The sequence below is a fragment of the Hemibagrus wyckioides genome, linkage group LG19 (assembly GCF_019097595.1).
Source record: "Hemibagrus wyckioides isolate EC202008001 linkage group LG19, SWU_Hwy_1.0, whole genome shotgun sequence".
Classification (NCBI taxonomy): domain Eukaryota; kingdom Metazoa; phylum Chordata; class Actinopteri; order Siluriformes; family Bagridae; genus Hemibagrus; species Hemibagrus wyckioides.
This window is the reverse complement of record NC_080728.1, coordinates 17,375,824-17,395,439: the sequence shown is the minus strand read 5'-3', so window position 1 is coordinate 17,395,439 and position 19,616 is coordinate 17,375,824. Positions and strand designations below refer to the sequence as shown.

At 41.2% G+C, this 19,616-nt stretch overlaps 1 protein-coding gene across 9 annotated transcripts in view; it reads right to left on the bottom strand.

Moving 5' to 3' along the window:
• The window catches only part of erc1b (ELKS/RAB6-interacting/CAST family member 1b), a 199,263-nt gene that overhangs the window by 12,472 nt on the left and 167,175 nt on the right, over nt 1-19,616 (bottom strand). For 7 of the 9 annotated variants that reach the window (XM_058416745.1, XM_058416746.1, XM_058416747.1 and 4 more), the window contains one exon: nt 7,024-7,209. In XM_058416745.1, the coding sequence (XP_058272728.1) occupies nt 7,024-7,209 (186 nt within the window). Of the gene's footprint in view, nt 1-7,023; nt 7,210-19,616 lie in introns of those variants that run through there. The other 2 variants (XM_058416753.1, XM_058416754.1) reach the window with 1 other exon arrangement.

The following is a 19,616-nucleotide window of genomic DNA, read 5'->3' as shown; positions in this document are numbered from 1 at the left end:
TCCAACCTTGACCATGAAATTGTAGCAAATAAATAAATAAATGAATAAGTGCAGTGAGGTCACTAGTGAAATATTTCCGTTGGAGAAATGATATCAGTTTGAGTGATGAGCAATTTTTGGAAATATTTACATGGATTATTTGTTACTTCCCCATTTTGCTTTAATGACAGCACATGCTCAGGCTGGCACAGACTCAACACCATGCTGCGTTCTCTAAACACGTGCTTCAATAGAAGAGATAAGCCTGAAGGAAAATCTGACCTTTTGTCTGAAGGAGCTATCAGACATTTGTGTAGAAATAGCTTTAAACACTTTCTTTTTTTTGTGCTATATTTTTTAAACAGAAATCTATGTTTATTCATGGCTTTAAATGAAAATAAATTCCTAAATTTGTTTGGTGCGGTCTTTAGAACCCCACTGTATATTACTGCAGGACCAGAAACGCGTATCAGTTACAGCAGTGGAATTTGCAGGCCTTCACAGTGTGATCTGTACAGTAAAGCTGTGCTGTTAATACTCGTTCTAATGTAAAGCCTGTAAAAATATGCTTAAAATATTAAACAAACTTTATTGCACCACAGGAACTAGAGACAAAGATGGGTGCAGAAGACTAGAGCTCGTTTCTTTCTGAGACATGTTTGTTTTTTGGGGGGGATTTTTAGGCACTAGTGATTAATGCTTGTTATGAAGTGCAGAAAAGTACACTCTTTAGGCTGACTAAGACTGATCGTATCTTCTGAACAAGCTGACAGAGCGGCACAGGCTTTTCTTCCTGCTAATCATCAGCTCGTCACTCTGCAGAAGTTCCTGCGCCGCTAGTAGCCCTTTAAAAGAACTTAACAGCTCACTACACATGTGTAAAAATCCATTACTCAACCATGGAGGTTCATAAATGTCTCCTCTTAAGTCGGGATAATGGTTTTTATTAATATGATAGGTCCTGTGTGTGCTTTGGCGCGGCTAGTACGGCTGCCGACAGGCTAAGCCAATGATAGCAAAAAACCTGAGACAAAACTTGAGCGAAGGAGAGGAATTTGTGAAAAGATCAAAAGTGACATTTTCCATGTTTAGCTCGGGCTGAAATAGCCGTCAGAGCGGAGACGTGGAGTGGATGTGAAATTTGTTGTTCGGGAACAGGCGGCAGATATTGTTCAACCACACAGCGACTCCTTCGTCTGTTAGGGGACTGATTACAAACCTCAGGATATTTCACAGGTTTTAAGCCTAAGCACCGACGGGTCCGAAGCTGATTTTTGGGTTTTTTGGTGGCACACTGATGTGAGCTACACCGAGACAAAAAACTTTACACCGTTCTGACCCGAATGCTAGCTTCTCATCTGTTTGCAGATATTTTTACATCAGTGAAAATAAGTTTGCTGAACGTGTAATATAATGCACAGTTCACTGCGGCCTTGTTCTGCCATGTTTACTCCCATTTCCTGCCTGTTTAAATTAGCCTGCATTTATGCTCCCCGGGATTCATGGGCCTGTCAGCCAGCAGCTGGCCACAACAGGCTTCCGGCAGCAGACTGCACTGGGAACAGTCACGTATCCACCACCGCAGCTCACAACCGCTCAGCCGGGGTGCCACATTCACACCAGACTTTTTATTTATTTATTTTATTTAAATAAAGGATTTCAAGCAAATAAAAATAGCTGTTTGTCCAAAAACAGTAGGCAGCTTGTACATTACATTAAGCTGAACATCTGATGCGTCACTCGGCTAGAGAAGCAGTGAAAGTTCTGGCAGTAGAAGCTCAGTGACACTGATATTCATCATCGTTTCTCTCGAACTCTGTGTGATGTACGATAGAAAGAAGCCGATTCACTCAAACCATCTTTCCTGATTTGATCAAAGGAAATAAAATGGATACGTAGCTCTGGCTTGTCCAAACCGACCTGTCCAACATCTGTGTGTGTGTGTGTGTGTGTGTGTGTGTGAGAGAGAGAGAGAGAGAGAGAGAGAGAGAATGTCAGTGAGTGAGGAAGAGAGACAAAAATACATAAAAAAATGCAGAAGAGAAGGGAAAAAGATATAGATTATTTTGACTAGAAATGTATTATCTAAGATCAGCCTCCATTTATTTGTATTACGTGCAGTCAAGTGCAAAGGTTTGCATACCTATAAAAAAAAAATGCAGAAGAAATGTACCATAAAAAAATATGCACGTTATACCAAAACCCTTTTTAAAAAAAATAAAGAAAAAATGCAAGACAGCGTATAACAGGGTAAAAGTTTGCATCTCTTCTTGTGAAAGTGATAGAATTATTCTCTCTAATGCATTGCAGACCCACCTTTTGCCTGTAGAACCCATCTCCAGGGACAACTTATCCCACTTCAGGGTTAAGAGTACAGCGTGTGTGTTTGGTTTCCACGTCTTGGCAAACACTTTCTTTTTATTCTCTCTGACTTTCTTTCCTCCTAGTTTTCTCCTCTTGTTCTTCTGCGTTTTTTTGTGTGGATTCTTTGCTGAATCTGGATGGCTCTTTTTTCCACCTACAACCTCTTTCATATGTTCTGAGCAGCTTTTTGGACTTTCTCAGCTGTAATATTCTCTCTCCATTTGCAGATTTGGACAGGTCCATGGGGGCGTGCACACACTTTTGCACTCGTATTCAACAGGCTTCATGACTGGCACTATATTGCCAAGTGTTTATATATCAGATATTGTGATTATGTTGAACTACTAGAGAGGATTGATCATCATGATCAGTTCAGATTTGCTCATAAAGGTTTGACAAGACAACAAGCTTATATATATATATATATATATATGGCATAGCATTCTCTAAATCCTAAAAAGAATTCTTATAAGAATTACTACGTACGCAGAGATCTTACTTAAAGATCTTCCAGTAAGTCAGTCACTCGAACAGAAACGCTACGTCTTGTGAATGAAAAACAACAACAACAAAACAACAAACCCACATTTACAGCATCGGGGAGAGAGAGGAAAAATGAGGAACGAGGTCATAAAACCAGCACTGACCACAACAGAGGATGAGCAGCAGTCTGGCTGAATAGAGTCTGGCTGAAAGTGTGAAATAAATGGAGGGGTGTGAGCTCGTAAAAATGTGTGTGTGTGTAAATGTGTGTGTTTAAATTTATTGTCTGGATCCTGCTGAAGAAATTCTCCAACCAATCCTCCGTACCTCTCGCATTATTTCCGTAACACTAGAATACACTTTGCTTTTATTTGGAAAGCTAAAGTCTATATGTTGAAAGCAGTGTTACTGGAATATATAACGGCTGGGGAAAGTTGGGGAGGCTGTGATTATAACCCACTTCGTTTTATGTGCTTCTAACGTAAACACACACACACATATATAGTATATATTATATATAGTAGGAGTGTGTAATTTGACTGGATGTCTATAGAGTTTACGTTCCACTCATCCACCCAAAAAAAGGTGTATAAAAAAGCTTTATAGAAAGAATAGCTTGTTCACATGACTTCACGTGTCTCAGGGCGCGAGTGTGGATTTGAATGCTGACTGAAATAGAAGTGTATCTGTTCTGAGTAAATTTACACCTAAGAAACACTTCTGGTGTGATTTTGTGTGTGTGAGAGACATCACATGATGGAATAAAACCTATTCTAGGAATAAGAGTCTAGGAGAATAACCAGGTGATCGTGAAGAGAGAAATTTTCCAGTGACTACATACTTTATCAGTTTAGAGTTACATTTAATGCTGTGTAACATGAGTTCCTGTTATCACTTATGTTACAGCAGCTATATACAGCTATTCCTTCACCAGCCTTTCTTCTTCTCTCCCTTGAAGACAAAATAACCACAACTTGTCATGTTACTAATACACCATAAAGCACAATTCCTTCTGTTCTGTGTCGAAAGACTTAAACAGCTTTAACTTTAACCGGTGGAGATAAAGCACTGACACTGGAGACTCCTTCCAAAAGTGCTAAATAAACCTGTCCTCAAAAAACCCCTTAACAATACTCAAAGTTTTCTGTCATCTATGTGCAAACTCTTACTATAGAAACGCTAAGGTTTTGGAATTAGAGCATTAAAATAAACAGAGCTAATCAACACCATCTGTCCAATCAGAATGCTGAATTAAACAGTGCTACGGTAAAGCTATTGGTATGCATGGATGCATTTATAAACATAAAGACTTCTTGGTTGTCCTCAAAAGGCAAGGGGCTTTTGAGGAAAAAAAAAAAAAAAAAGTGAATGATTTGGGGCAGTAGACATGATCAAGGCGGACATCACCAAGCTCCGCATCGCATCCAGTAACAATTTAGTAGCTAAAATAGCGCACATCCTCTTGTAAATCTGAAGCCTGGTTAAGACCACAGACATGCTGAAAACCACAGAATGCTGCTCTGATGATAGGACCGGGTTCAGATGATAGCAGCACCGCTACTAAACAACACTCCACTAAAAGTGCCTATCAAAATGCTTTCTTCCGATGTATCCTTAATGTGGGATAAAAACGTCACGAGGGAATTACAACAGATCAGAAGACAGACGATAAATTGCAACTGTTCTCAGCCGTGCGGGTCTGAGCGCTCGGCTATCCGATCTCCCTTATGTCATGAAGCAGATAGCGATCTTCGATATTACTGCAGTGTACAGCAATAAAGCATAATAAAGGAAGGACAGTAAGCCAACAGACAGGAGGGATGAGTTCCAAATACGTAGATGAGGAGAGAGGTCAAGGAAGATATCAGTCAGACAAGCCAGTGAAAGCTCGCATCTCGTCCAATCCCACATCTGAAACTGATTCTGCTGCTAGAGGAAGACTCCGAATTCGAACAGCAGAATCTCACCCTAGGTTACATGCCTTGAACCGTACATATGGTATCCACATGTACAGCATCTTACACACCAAATGCTTTAGATCCATTCGGTATGGAGATTACATGATATACGCGCGTTTTAAAGTGTCCGACTCGGCAGAAATTGAAATATTCATGATCTCTCTGTTCTGGACTCTGGGGTTTTCAACAAGGCCGAATGAGACCTGGCGAGTGTGTCTGAGGGACAAGGTGTGAGCGGTGGTGAGCATCTGTGTTCAGCGTGACACTTTTACATTGATGTAGAACTATGCATGAACAAGCTTTAACCATGAATGGGAATGCAGAGATTCATGCAAATGAGTAATTCCATGACTGGAACGCAAATTAGATTGATAATACATGAACTATTGTGTAGGTAAAGTAGTGATGAGAGACATTTTAAACATAACTTTAAACACTTTATACAGCACTGTTGTATGTCCCAGCTCACTTATATGGACAAAAATACACTTTTGCATTTGTGTATGATGATTATTCATTTGCCTGAAAAATCCTTTGCTCAAGTCGTCCATTATAGATTATAATATCTGGAATATTTCTTAAATAAAATCTTTAATTGGAGATTGCATCATCTGAATTTCCTGAAGATTACGGGAAGAAGAAATGTATGTTCTTTCATTCTTTTTTTCCCCCTCTATATTCAAGTTGTGAGGTTACATTAAAAGAACATTTTTATCCAGAATCGTTATGAAGCCTTATAGCATGGATGCTAAGTTAACCATAGCTTGTGCTTTTGCTAATTCTGTGAAAAAACCTAGCTCTTTCTTTCAATGTAGGTAAAGTAAATGTAAATATAAGTGTAAATGACACCCCAAATTGCGGAATCACCCAAACACCACACGGTGTTACTTTAACTGTCCTGATCAGTCACTCTGTGTGAGTGTTTCGGATGAAGCTCAGCCCTTTTTGCTCCACCAGACGATCCATCAGAGGCACCTCTTGGAGCTGGCACAAACAAACTGACCGTCCTGCACCGTGCTGAGTTTAACCCCAGCAGGTCTCCCTGTGATGCCAGCCGAAGCTCCGTCTCAATTAAATCACCGCAAATAATTCAATTTCACGACGATGACAGAGATTCGAGGCGCGCTAGGTTTGGGTTGCGCGGTAGTCAGTGATGAGTGATGCACAGACCTCCGGAAGGATTGGAAAAGCCTTTCTCTCAGTATGCATTCCTGCTGACGAAAACAGTCGCTCAGGAAGGAAAAGAAATGTACAGCCATCTCTCGCCGTTATTCCATATTAAAGAAAAGAACATTTTAGAAAATTAAAAATGACCCATTTTTGGAGGGTGAAAAGTAGAAAAAAAAAAGTACTTTTCAGCAGTATTTATTATCAAGCCAAATGGTTGTCACTGAGTAGCATACATGTAAAAAAAAAAAAAAAAAAATGCTTTTCAATAATGTGAAGACGAGCCAAAAACCTGCCAGGAAGACAGTCGAGTGTGCTGGGAAACACATGAGCATTGTGCGCAGCTTGGCAACACTGCTGCATATCACTCTTCTTGAAGAATGAGGGTTGTTTTAACATGAGTATAATGCATATATATGGACTTCCAGACAATTTATTTTTTAAGTTTCAAAATGGATGCAAATTGGGAAAATATGCTTGGGGGAACTTAACCCACTGACTGACTGTCTGCAGATCAGTTACTGGCATAGCAAATAAAATAATGACTTGGAAAAAAAAAAAAAAAAAAGTATTCCGGAGGAAAGATTTATCAGAGCGAGATGAAATCTTCACGTGAAGTTTCCTCCTCGGTCGCGCTTAAATCCCCTCCTTCCTTTATTTCTGGCTTTGAGAAAAACTCGGGTAGTATTCGAGTTAGACTTTTGTTCGAGGAAGAGAATTTAAGGCTAATAAAACCAATATATTGGACTATTTATTTTCTGTAGGAACACATTTTACTCTATAAAGGGGCCTAATGGCATTTACACACAGCCAGTCTGATTCACAAAGCCAATAGGAGATTTATGGGCAGTGTGCTTTAGTGTCAGCTAGGGGCTCACTCATGGGCCAAGCCAGATGGATTTAATAATCAATGAGGACAATTCCAAATATCTAAAGAAACCTTCACCACACCATGTCCGATCACGGCACTGAAACTTTGCCACATATGTTGATTTGCGTATTTGTTGGTACATCTGGTGCTTGAATGATGCTTATCATCAGTGCAAGCATAACATCTTCAAGCATCACTCACCTCCTCCAGGCTCATCTTCCGTAGCTCTTCCTCCCAGGCGTCCCTCTGGCTGCGGTGGTAAGCTGAGGGCGGAGCCAGGTCCTGCAGGATTTGGGGGTCTCTCTCATGACAAAGGGCTGTGAGGTGTCCAATGTACAATTTCAGCTTGCTGCGGTTCTGATTGAGGTCTATGAGAGGGGGAATAATCTGTAAGAAGGAGAAAAAGAGGAGTCCTGTTAGCAATACGATCCAGCCGATATCCAGCGTGCGGCAACGGTTCCAAACAGGAAGCACATTTAAGAAGCCAGGACACAAATGGAATATCTGTTACCATATGCGACTGGTGAGGGAGAGCCAATATTCAGAAAAAGCGATAAACAGTGACACAACGTAAATGATTTCAGATGATGAGAAAAATTTGTAATATAAAACACATTACTAAATCACAGTAAATCACAATCACATAATGGTGTAATCAAAATTCTTTATGGAAGAAGGAACTGAAAGAAGTAAAAGTGTGTTCTAAGCCCAGAAACCTTATCATACATCATATCCCTCAGTCTGATTTGTAATTGAACAAACATTCCACACAATTATAGCTGCCTTCTGATTACCCTGAAGAAAATACAGATATATGGGGAACAGCCACATACACGTACGTTTTCTGGATGTTCTGCATATCTCCATTTTACACACACACACACACTCGGTGATACAGCTTGCCATACACACCCCATCTGCCCATCTGACATGTTCAGCAAGTGAAATGAACACTCATTTAGACCATATGTGCAGTGGAGTGCCTTCCTGGTCTTTATAAGGAGTGAAGTTTGGGTATGAAAGAGATGCTTGGCCCAACACATTCTTCATCCCCGAATCCGTTTGATCTTCTCGCACAGAGTAAAAGAGAAGGATGGATAAAATACTGCAGGCTCCAGAGAGGAGGGAGGAAAGGTGTGGGCAGACAAGGAGATACAGCCGCGGACAGCGTGGAGCCGAGTAACAGGATAGGTGTGCTAAGGTAGACCCAAACCCCGGCCTGCCAGAACCCTCCTCCTCCAGCCTCCTGACTGCCTGGCTCGGCTTTTAAGAGATTGAGTGTTGCACGTGCTAAATGCTCGCTGTTGTCTTTGGACTGCTTGAGGATAATTTCTCAGAGCTTCTGCATTTAACATGTGACAAAAGAACCTTTTCCTGTTAATGAAGTACGGTAGAAATTGAGGAAATTGAGGAAATGCTCCTGAAGAGCTTGATTTATTAAGCTGGATGTGATTGAATTTATTCAGAAAGTGTTTAGGAGCATTCACACAGGAAATGTGTTACTCAGGAAAATCCTAAAAATGTGTAAATATATGTATGAAGAGATGCTAACATGAACCATGACTGATCAGCTTCAAATTATAAAATAGGTGATAAGGTAATTTTTTCAGTATACATTTGAATAGAATAGAACTGAATTAGAACACACTGCAGCGACGGAACGGCATTACGGGTCACCTTCGTGCTCAGAGGGCACTCTTTAACTGCTAACCCGTCATTTTCAGCTCTCTGTAAGCTTTGCCTTTTATGGACGTTTGTGGCTGGAACGATATCCGTATCGGCTGTGCCGTGAACACCTGATACGTCTCATCAAGGTACACACGTGATGAAGGAAATCACTGTCACTGAAACTTCCTCTTTAATTCGATTAGACCGGTGAAAACTATTTACACACAACTTTAACTGAAAGCTTGATAAATGAGGCCCACTGCTCGGACCGCACAGGTAAACGGGAAGCATCCGCAATTACACGAGCTTGGTAGAAACTGAACGTTTTGTAAATAAGTTAAGAAAATGCCGAAGGGATGATAGGAGGGAGAATCTATTTTAGTCTGAGGTTCGCAATGAAATGTTTGGGTCCAGACACACGATTAATTCCTACTACAACATGTATTTTCTCCCAGGCACAATTGTATTCTGTTTTTGTTAGCTCAGCAACACATTTCTACTCTAGCTACTGAATAAAAGTGGGACAGAAGGGTTAAAAAAAAAAAAAAAAAAGAGACAAAGAACGGTTAGATGCCACCCAGTAATATCGAGCACCCTTGAAGTATAACCACTTCATACTTTTTATTAATAGCCGAGACTTAATAATGTCCATGTGCGGATTCTGTACTCTACCTGAACGCTCTGTGCCATCTGGTCAGCTTCACCTAAAAACCTCACCAGTCCAGGTTAACACATGGAGCATATTTGGGAGCTCTAGCCCGGCTGGCAGGCCCAGAGAGAAGAGATCGAGGATTTAAAGAGGCAGGATAATAAAAGATTTTTAAACCACTGTGACTGAACTGTTTTCTCGCAGGCCAGGCGATTACATTCACGGAACAGCTGCATTCAAATACCTTTGCGCTAGCCGTAGCAGCATCTTTTTCTTCTTTTCCTTCTTTTTAACCTCTCTTTTGCACAAACATGCTCTTGTTCGCTAGCCCTGTTGACCGGCGGCATTTTGTTCCCTAATAACCCGGCTTTAAAACGGCTCCAAAAAAACGATGGGATTTGTTTCCACTACAAGTCGTTTCTCCTATAGCTTAAAGTAAGGAGGAATGGGATCCATCGCTCATGTTGAAGACAAATGTTCTCCCGAGTGCTACACCATTTGTCTCGCCATGCAGCAGCTGACCTGCTTCTACTCCTGGGTGATAAACAGCCCAACAACACTGTAGCATACTGTGCTAGCATGTATAGAACATGCGGACAAGTGGACTGTTCCAGAAAAGTTTCATGAGGATGGATGATTCCTGCTCTTGAGGAAGACGGCAGTTATTTTAGCAGTTAGCATCAAATCTCGCCAGTTGGCAAGGTTTTCTGGTGGCTGGATTTTGTCATCAGTGTTTTGCTAATGTCATGTTATTCTGTCGCATTTTAAAGTTTGTGTGGTGAAGCGAGGCGTCAAGGGTCATAAATAATGAGAAAATAACAACAAATGTTACATCCAGGTGGTAGATTTATGATGCGGGATTTTTTCTGTACTCAAAGGACCGTTTGTGTCCTTGCACTCGTGGACGCTTGAGACCGTGTGTGCCTCACGAATAACATTGTGGAAAAATGATGTAACGCTATGGTGGGACTTTCATCTATCTTTATTCTTTGCTGTCTCCACTTGTGTCCTTTCGTTCACACTGAAAGAGAATTCAGTGACCGTAATCCAAGATCGAGGATGCTGACTTTCTCAGTTTCCCACAGACGGGTGAGGCAAACAAGCAATGAACTGGGTAGATGTATTTTCTAACATTATTCCCATTTTCCTGTCACGTTCTTCTCTGCAAACCGCACAGACTCGAGACACTCTTGGCTGAGAGTCTTTTGGCTTGTGGGCAGTGGATATTTAAGTAGAGTATAAGTGATACTATAAGTGAGTAAGATGAAGTAGTCGCCTCATCCTACAGAAGGTCGGATACCAAACTCTGAACCAGCTGCTCACCCTCAAAATGTGTTCTCTGGCCTCGTCTACAATCTCTACGTTTGGAGAACTCCTCCCAGGAATCTTGCTCCGCCCCTACTTCATTATGACCTCTCTAAAAGAAGCTGTCTTCGCTAGATGCTGGACTGAAGTACATGTCCACACATACCTGGCACCGTCATACCTCAAACCTCCCCCTACCTCCTCCAAGGTCCACGAGAGAAAAAGAGTAGACCGCTCAACAACAACCCAGCCTCCCTGTTCTCTTCCCCCTTCATCAATCACCCATCAGTTCATCTAGCGCTATTTGATACCCATGCTGAGAAGTAGCCATGTGGATCAATGCTGTCAGTCAGGCAGTCCATCAGAAAGGAGCCAATGGCTTCCTACACATGGTCCAGAGCAAAGGGAGTCCCAGTGCAACAGGAATCCAAGCTCCAACATCAGCCGGTGTGGGGGAGGATCTGAGGATCGCAAAGAGGCCACCATGCCTCGTGGTAGCACAAGCCAGAGCTTAATGCACATCCTTTCCCTATGCCTGCGACTTTTATTGGCCGATCCACTTGCAGCCGCACAGTGCTACTTGGCTAAGAGAGGTTAAGAGCAAAAAAGATAAATGGATAGTCGACTGCAAAGCCTAAAATCTACAGGGCTCTAACAAAGCCAGTGGGCCTGTGATCATGAAAAGCGTTTCAGGAAAGAGACAAATCTACTCACAATGGAGCAAAAACAGTCTTTAAAAGAAAAATGGCCACCACACACACTCATGCATACAAACGTTCTCTGTTTCGCTCTCCTGTCTCAGCCCCCTCAGATCCACAGCAATCTGAGCACAGAGCACAGATGTGGAATGGAGATTAAGAGCAGGTGAGTTTGTCTGTCTTCCGATGCGGTCATATCGTATTTGAGCGCCTCTACCTTTCTGCACTGCCTCTCTCCACAGCTCGCAATATGCCTCTATTAACCTTGCATACATATACTCCAATCCTATAGCACAGGCTCTTTAACTGTAGAAAACACAGCAACAACATTCTTTTTTTTTTTTTTTTTTTTTTTTAAAGACGGAAGATTTATGCGTATTATGGCTCGGAGGCTGTAGCTTTTTATGAACTTAGAGCCTCGTCACCTATTTATGCAGCCATTTTATATGAATGCCATTAGATTTATACACTAAAGAGGTTTATGGCCATTGACGTGCGCAGGCTGCAGCTCTCACTCAGTGATTGGCTAATATAAAGAGCAGGCCTTTATTAGCACAGCAAGAGGGAAGTGAAGCCGGGCAGCTCTGTGTTGACTCTGGAGAAGTATAGAGGGATATTTTACACTAACTTGCAATGTCACCTCCATAGCGCCATTTAAACAGACCATGAAGTCTGCAGTCTATAGACTGTGATCCATTCATTGTGCATGTGTTTGCTTCATAACAATTAGTAAAAGGAGTGCTGGTCGGCCAAGATGAAAATTAAGTGCCTGAAAAAGGAAGGAAAGGCTGTTTGGGATTAAATTCAGCCCCAGGAGGAGGTTAAGTAAGTGGCAGTCAGGGTTATGACCTTTGAGGTGTTGGAGGTGAGGGTTAAAAAGGTCGGAAGCTATTCAAAGAGATATGAAGTGGTCTATTCTTCCTGTGTGTAGTTGAGCGAGAATAAAATATATACACTGACAATACACCGAGCATTCTGTGTAGTAACAGGCAAGGCAGGATAGTCAGGCAAAGTATATATCAAACCCACCATTTCTATTTAGCATTTCTGTTTTCTACATTTGTAGATTAAATTATGTATTTTACCAAGCCATCATCTTCTTCTTAAGACCCTGAGCTAGGGAGATTGTAAAAAGCAATATTACCCAAGTACATTTACATTTATTCATTTGGCAAAAGCAAATGGAAGCCTTGCTGATGGGGACAGACAGTTTGGGAAGTTATAAGATTGAATCCTGGTACATCCAATCAGTCGTCCTGAGCCCTAAACCACTGGTCCACCACTACCCAGTATAACATTACCACATTCCTGCCTACCCTGCTTCAACACTGGACGAAAACAAAACCACCAAATTCCTTCATTTTCAATGAGCTCTGGAGATTTACAGTGACAGGATGGTGAGCAACCGCTGGCAATGCAAAATGACTGGGGCAAGCAACGCAAGGGACAATGGTAGGGTTCGCCGCCATAACACAATATTTGTGCTTTTTACTTCCATATCCAATATTGTGGTATTTGAGTTGCAAATAGAAAGCGGTGATTGTGACTAGCAAATGTGTTAGTTGATTCTGACATGTACTACATGGATAACATTTTGGTTATTGCTCTCCAGAAAATGTCTGATTTGTGGTATATGTTCTGTAGCCAGCTATGTAGATGGTGTAGCTATAACGACGCTAGGGGAAATTAGGAACTCCCAATGGTGACTACAGCTGAAAGACAAGCCAAAAGTCTAGCAGTATCTAAAACCAAAAACGCTAACCTTTTAACAGCAATCAAACTCCCTTAAGAATACTCTAACAACTTCTAAGTTATTCTAATAATATGGAAGGATGTGACCTTTTCAACCCAGTGACCATTTTGCCCTGGAAAGCTCATTGGGTCATGGCATTCAAAAGATTTCTTTCCAAACTGATTTACATAATTGTGCAAGACTACAACCTTCAAGACTATGAAGCTTTTATGCAGCTACATTATACAGCTGAAAGTGCGTTGATATTTCACCCTCACTCCCATATGTGTTCTTCCACCTTTGTGTGAACAGTTTGTGGAAGAACACAATTGTTGAGGATGTCTTTGCACACTGTAGAATTAAGGTTTCCCTTCACTGGACCCAAGAGGCATAAACCTGCTTCAGCTTGACCATTCCTTAGCACACAAAACAAAGGGTGGGTTGGGGTGCAAGCAAGGTGTTTGGGATGTTCAACAAGCTCATACGGGTGTGATGATCAGATGTCCAAATACTTTTGGTCGTAGAATTTAAGTGCATCTGGAGCATGTGTGGTTGAGATTAACTGACAACCAACTAAGACTGACAAATTGCTGCCAAATTGTAGCAGTCAGTGCATTTTAGGTCTGTGAGACTCCATTCTAACTCAGGGGCCATGTTTCAGCTCGCGTACATGCTCTCGATACGTCTGCCCACTCTGCTGCAGCGGGACGTTAATGCATCATGTTCACACAAAACTCCCATGAGCACTTCAGAGACAGAGGCCTCTGGAACATCTCACAACAGAACGGAAAACAAAAAAAGGAAGATGAAACTAGCTCTTTCATCCTGAGGTCAGAGGGACTTCCTCAGTGTAGGCACTCATCACCATGAGACCCCTGTGGAGAGGCAGGGAAAAGAACATGGAGAATGAAGCCCCTTACATAATCAGGACAGGGGCAGATGCATGTAACAGACCTACAGAGGTGCGGAGGGTATAAAACATGACCCCCTTTTTTTTTTTTTTGCCATGGACCGTCTCAAGAGACTGGCAGGATTTAGATCTAGATGAAGTGAGTGAAAAGCTCTGTAGGCCAGATAGACTCACAGCAAAACTGTGTTGAGTGACTGACAGAAACACACACGGTTTCAGTATGGCTTAATACAACCCCCATGGATATACACGGACGTATATACTGTTGAGTGGCAAAGCCTCAGACGAGCGTAAAGCACACATGGCAGGTTTAACAGAGCGGACTCAGCCAGTTGTTGATAATAGTCATGTACTCATAGGAGGAGTTATATAAAGGGCCAGGATAAGCAGTGATGACAGAGTGAAATAGATGTGAGAATGGAGGAGAGAGTGAGTGAGTACACTTCTGCTCTCACTCCACCTCTATTCTTCTTCATCTCTCATGCCGTCCATGGATGGTTAAGTGCTAAATGAGCTGAGAGATGTAAAATGACTGTTGGACAGAGGAAGCTGGGTCTTGGCCTGAGCTAGTGCTTTCTGATCTGCCCTAAATCACACCAGTCCAGTGTCTCCATGGAGGTGGTGGGGCAACATGAACTGCTAAAGGCCTCCTGTACACATGCCTAGAAAGAATTAGAGGCTGTTGACAGGCTGAGAGTTTATTAGTGATACACCGTGATGCAGAAGAGACTGTAGAGGTAAAGGAAGTACATTTACGATTACAAAGATAAGGCAGTGTTTTTTTTTCTGTGTAAAGTCTCTGACTCAGGTGTTAGGTGACTGGCTATTTGTCTTGGACTAGATCTTGGCTGCCTTGCTATTTGATTCTCAATTTAGACTAGACTCATAATTTTCGTCTGGATAAAAACATGAACAAAACCTAATAAATTAGCAGTCAAGCTTAAAGCACTAAGAAAATTATACCTTTATTTTCCAAACTTCAACGTGCGATTTGTAGGACTAAATTATTGCAGAATTCTTCTCGTGCTGCTTCCAGTGTGGTTGGAACACTGGCTTTGAATTGTATGGAATGTGCACAATAAATGCGGTGCCAAAATAAATAACACCGGCAAAACAGCTACACATTTGAAAATAATACTTTAAAACAAGTCGGGTGTTTTGCATAATACGGTGCTTCGCCCGCGGGTCATGGGGTGCTGGATATCTTTTGGAGAATTTACTGGTCTTAAGCTTCAGAATCTTGAAGGCTGTAATCCGATTACTCACACTTATTCACACTTCTGAAAGCTGGGACACAGTGAGCTTTCTGAAGAAAGATTTTTAGTATTTAGTCTTTTGCCTAAAAGAGTGGTAAATATACATGGTTAGCCATTTAAAATGTCAGACAACTGCCTCTTCCTGTGAAATGTGGTTGGTTCTCCGGCAAAGTTAGTGTTCCACAGATGTTCCACAGAAAGTGAGAAATCTGGCATGCGAGACTAGCCAGCAAATGGACTTGTATTTAATAAGATCGCAAATTACTTTTTTTTTTATTTAACGAGTTGAAGGTTACACAAAGTAACTTTGGTTACAAATATGCTCCTATTACAGCTAATGAGCCTAGCCAGAGACTTTAGAATTGACTTGCAGCGCTGATGCGTAATTTTGGAACAACAAGTACACACCTTCTAAACAGGCCTAGGCGTTTCATTAAAACTGCACAGCTTATCCAGACGAACTATCAAAGTAGAAAGCATAAATTACTCACATAAACCTAATAACAATTCTCTCTCTCACCTATAATGAACAGCTGGGAAAAAATAAGGCAACCGCACTGTCAGAGGCCATGCCCACCAATGTAAGTTTAATTTGTGGGGATTTTCCACTGCTCATGGTCAAGGTCTATTATTTAATGATATTATGAGTGATTTCCCTTCCCAGCCTGGAGAAGGAGAGCTGGTGGGCCAGATGCCCAAGGAAAGGGCTCCAACATCCGCCTATTAACACATCTCGCAGTCGTGTCCTGTGCCAGAGGCCCAAAAAAAGTTCCGCCGGCACAAACCTCACCGCAACGAGCCTTAAACTGTACCGGTTCCTTGAGCCGCTCGCCTCTAAACGTCACGTCTCTGCTGCGTCCTGCTATGCGCCCTAGGTTCACGGGGTTTAAGGGAAAAGAGGCGCTAACTCATTTGCTTTAAAATGATTACTTATAAAACAAAATCAACAACCTGCATGTTCCAACCACAGTTTTAAAATCCTAGTTGTGTCATTATGTGTTCTACTGGCCAACCGTGACCAAAAAGATTGATCTAGTGGTAGCGCTTAGCTAACAAGTAAGGAAACCAAACACTTTTTTATCCCCTAATACCAAGGGAATGTAATATTGATGTGTTTTTCCTCTATAAGGAACACCAGTAACACAGTGGTTTAACTGGCTTCGGCAGACTATTTTCTTATTTTACCCAGCACATCCTTGAATTGTTGACATCCAAGAGAGAAACCAGAAATGTGGATGTGTCATTAAATTGTATTTTCCTTAGATGACGCATCCTAGGAGTACGTGCCAAAGTCTTCGGTTTGTCGAGACCTTAAAAGTCGGGACACTTGGGAAAAGAATTTTTCTACAGAAAAGCATCTTCATGCCAAGGGGTGAGAAGGGGCATGACATACAGGAGACAAAAGTGTGCCTATGCATGAGAGGCAATGAGATAACGGGAGGAGAGAGAGAGAGAGAGAGAGAGAGAGAGAAGATTAAAGTGCTGGAGCTTAATATCTAAAAGTCAGGGAAGCAAAAAGCTAGGAAGCCCTTCAGAAATGAGCAAAGCATGTCTTGCTCCACTTTTCCATGTGATTAGGGAGATAAATATCAGCCTGAGAGGTGTTGAACAGATTGCTCTGCTATTTATAGATGCAGGAAAAGTGGGATTGGAGATCTGAACGGCGTGAAAGCAGAATGTTTGGAGAGATAAAAACGCACTCCTAAAATGAAATGACAAGTGTACATGCATCCGCCCACACACACACACATCACTGCAGACACAATTTCTAACCAACTTGGCAGAGGACCACATATTTCCCCAGGGAAAATACGCAGAAGTTACTGCAGAGGGAGTTTAGTGCCACTGCCAGTCAGGCTGATGTTAAGCAGGAATTCTGTGCAGGATAACACTGAAACTTTGGAGTCCTACTGAGGATCCCAGAGTGATTTGGGAGAGCTGTTCAGGATCCCAGAGTGTTTTCAGAGGGGTTTTTTAGTAACACAGAAAGAGTTTAAGAGTTCTTTTCAGGATCCACAGTGAGATTTATGAACTCTGTTCAGGATTCCAGAGAGATTTCTAAATTTTGTTCAGTCTATAGCGAGATTTCAGAGTTCTTCTCAGGATCCACAGCGAGATTTATGAATTGTCTTCAGGATTCCAGAAAGATTTCTAAATTCTCTTCATAATCTATAGAGAGATTTCTGAGTTCTGTTCAGAATCTAGAGCGAGATTTATGAGTTCTGTTCAGGATCCCATAGAGTTTTCTTTTTAGGATCACAAAGATTTCGGAGATATTTGCAGGATCCACAGAAAGATTTATAATCCTATTCAAGATCTATAGAGAGATTTCTGAGTTCTGTTCAGAGTTTTTTTTTAGGATCACAGGAAGATTTTGGAGTTCTTTGCAGGATCTACAGAGAGATTTATGAATTCTTTTCAGGATCTATAGAGAGATTTCTGAGTTTTGTTCATTATAACCAAAGAAATTTCTGAGTTCTGTTAAGAATCCCAAAGAAATTTCAGAGTTCTATTTAGGATCTGTAGATAGATTTCTATATTTTATTCGGGGTCTATAGAGAGATTTGTGAGTTCTATTTAGGATCTATAGTGAGATTTCTGAGTTTTGTTCAGGATCCCAGAGAAATTTCTGAGTTCTATTTAGGATCTATAAAAAAAATTCCTTAGTTTTATTCAGGATCTACAGAGAGATTTCTAAGATCTGTTCAGGATTCCATAAAGATTTCTGAGTTCTATTCAGAATCTATAGAGAGATTTCTGAGTTCTATTCAGGGTCTATAGAGAGATTTCTGAGTTCTATTCAGGACCTATAGAGAGATTTCTGAGTTCTATTCAGGATCTATAGAGAGATTTCTGAGTTCTATTCAGGATCTATAGAGAGATTTCTGAGTTCTATTCAGGATCTATAGAGAGATTTCTGAGTTCTATTCAGGATCTATAGAGAGATTTCTGAGTTCTATTCAGGATCTATAGAGAGATTTCTGAGTTCTATTCAGGACCTATAGAGAGATTTCTGAGTTCTATTCAGGACCTATAGAGAGATTTCTGAGTTCTATTCAGGACCTATAGAGAGATTTCTGAGTTCTATTTAGGATCTATAGAGAGATTTCTGAGTTCTATTTAGGATCTATAGAGAGATTTCTGAGTTCTATTTAGGATCTATAGAGAGATTTCTGAGTTCTATTTAGGATCTATAGAGAGATTTCTGAGTTCTATTTAGGATCTATAGAGAGATTTCTGAGTTCTATTTAGGATCTATAGAGAGATTTCTGAGTTCTATTTAGGATCTATAGAGGGATTTCTGAGTTTTGTTCAGGATCCCAGAGAAATTTCTGAGTTCTATTTAGGATCTATAGAGAGATTTCTGAGTTCTATTCAGGATCTATAGAGAGATTTCTGAGTTCTATTTAGGATCTATAGAGAGATTTCTGAGTTCTATTTAGGATCTATAGAGAGATTTCTGAGTTCTATTTAGGATCTATAGAGGGATTTCTGAGTTTTGTTCAGGATCCCAGAGAAATTTCTGAGTTCTATTTAGGATCTATAAAAAAACTCCATTGACACTCCACTGACACGTTTTACCGTTACTACGTCTACGGAGATTTCATGAATCCAAGATGATGAGCTTGATGTGCAGTACTACAAACCGACTCTAAATAATCCGATCACATTTGGATCATCAATCGGCCTGCAGAGAGGATGTGTGGTTCAGATTAAGAAGTGTCAACATTGCTAACAAGAAAAAAAATTTCACCACAAAACACTAGCACATGTTAGTGGACGAGGCGGACCCTTTCTCCCCACATAATGTGCGTCAAGCAACTCTGACAAACTGGGAGGTAAAAGAATGTGTGATCATTAAATAATACGCAGCTTATCCATTTTTTTCCATTTGTGAAGTGAAAGGAACTGGAACGAGAAGCAAATCTTTCATGTCCAGCATACTTTCCCTTTCAGTGTACTGACATTTCTGCCAGGTAAATTATATTTGCATTTTGTTTGATTATTGTTTCAGCTTAAAGCGCTGAAAATAGTAGTTTACAGGCGGCTCCCATATTCTCATAGCAAGTGGTGAAAATTTGTAAAGAGCTATAGCTAAACCGTAGATGTTGGCAAAATCCAGTCCAGATAAAGCACTTAATGTAAATCTGTCAACTGGGTCATTCCACGGTTTGTTCTGTTGGCCGCCTCTGTCTTTCGGCACGTCATTGAATGTGACAGAAATTCATTTCCCTCAGAAATCATCAGTGTCGAATGTCGAATCCTGATTCACTCATTAGGTGGCTGGATCCAAAAAGACCAGGTCTATTTCCGTGTCCCAGAAGAGAAAGAATGGTGGAAACTCTGTGCCATGGGACTTGTGCCCCTATGAAAGCCCAAAAACTCAGCATCAGGGCCCCACCACTGTCTACCCTACTGTCTGCACCAGGCCCACGGAGCCAGAGGCCAGCTTTTATATTGGACTCATATGGAAGGAGGAATGTTTTAACAATGACCCCCTGCAATTTCCCGACCGACACATGTTTCCAATTTTAATCGAATTATACATGTTTGCACTGGAGTCAGCTGGAAATCA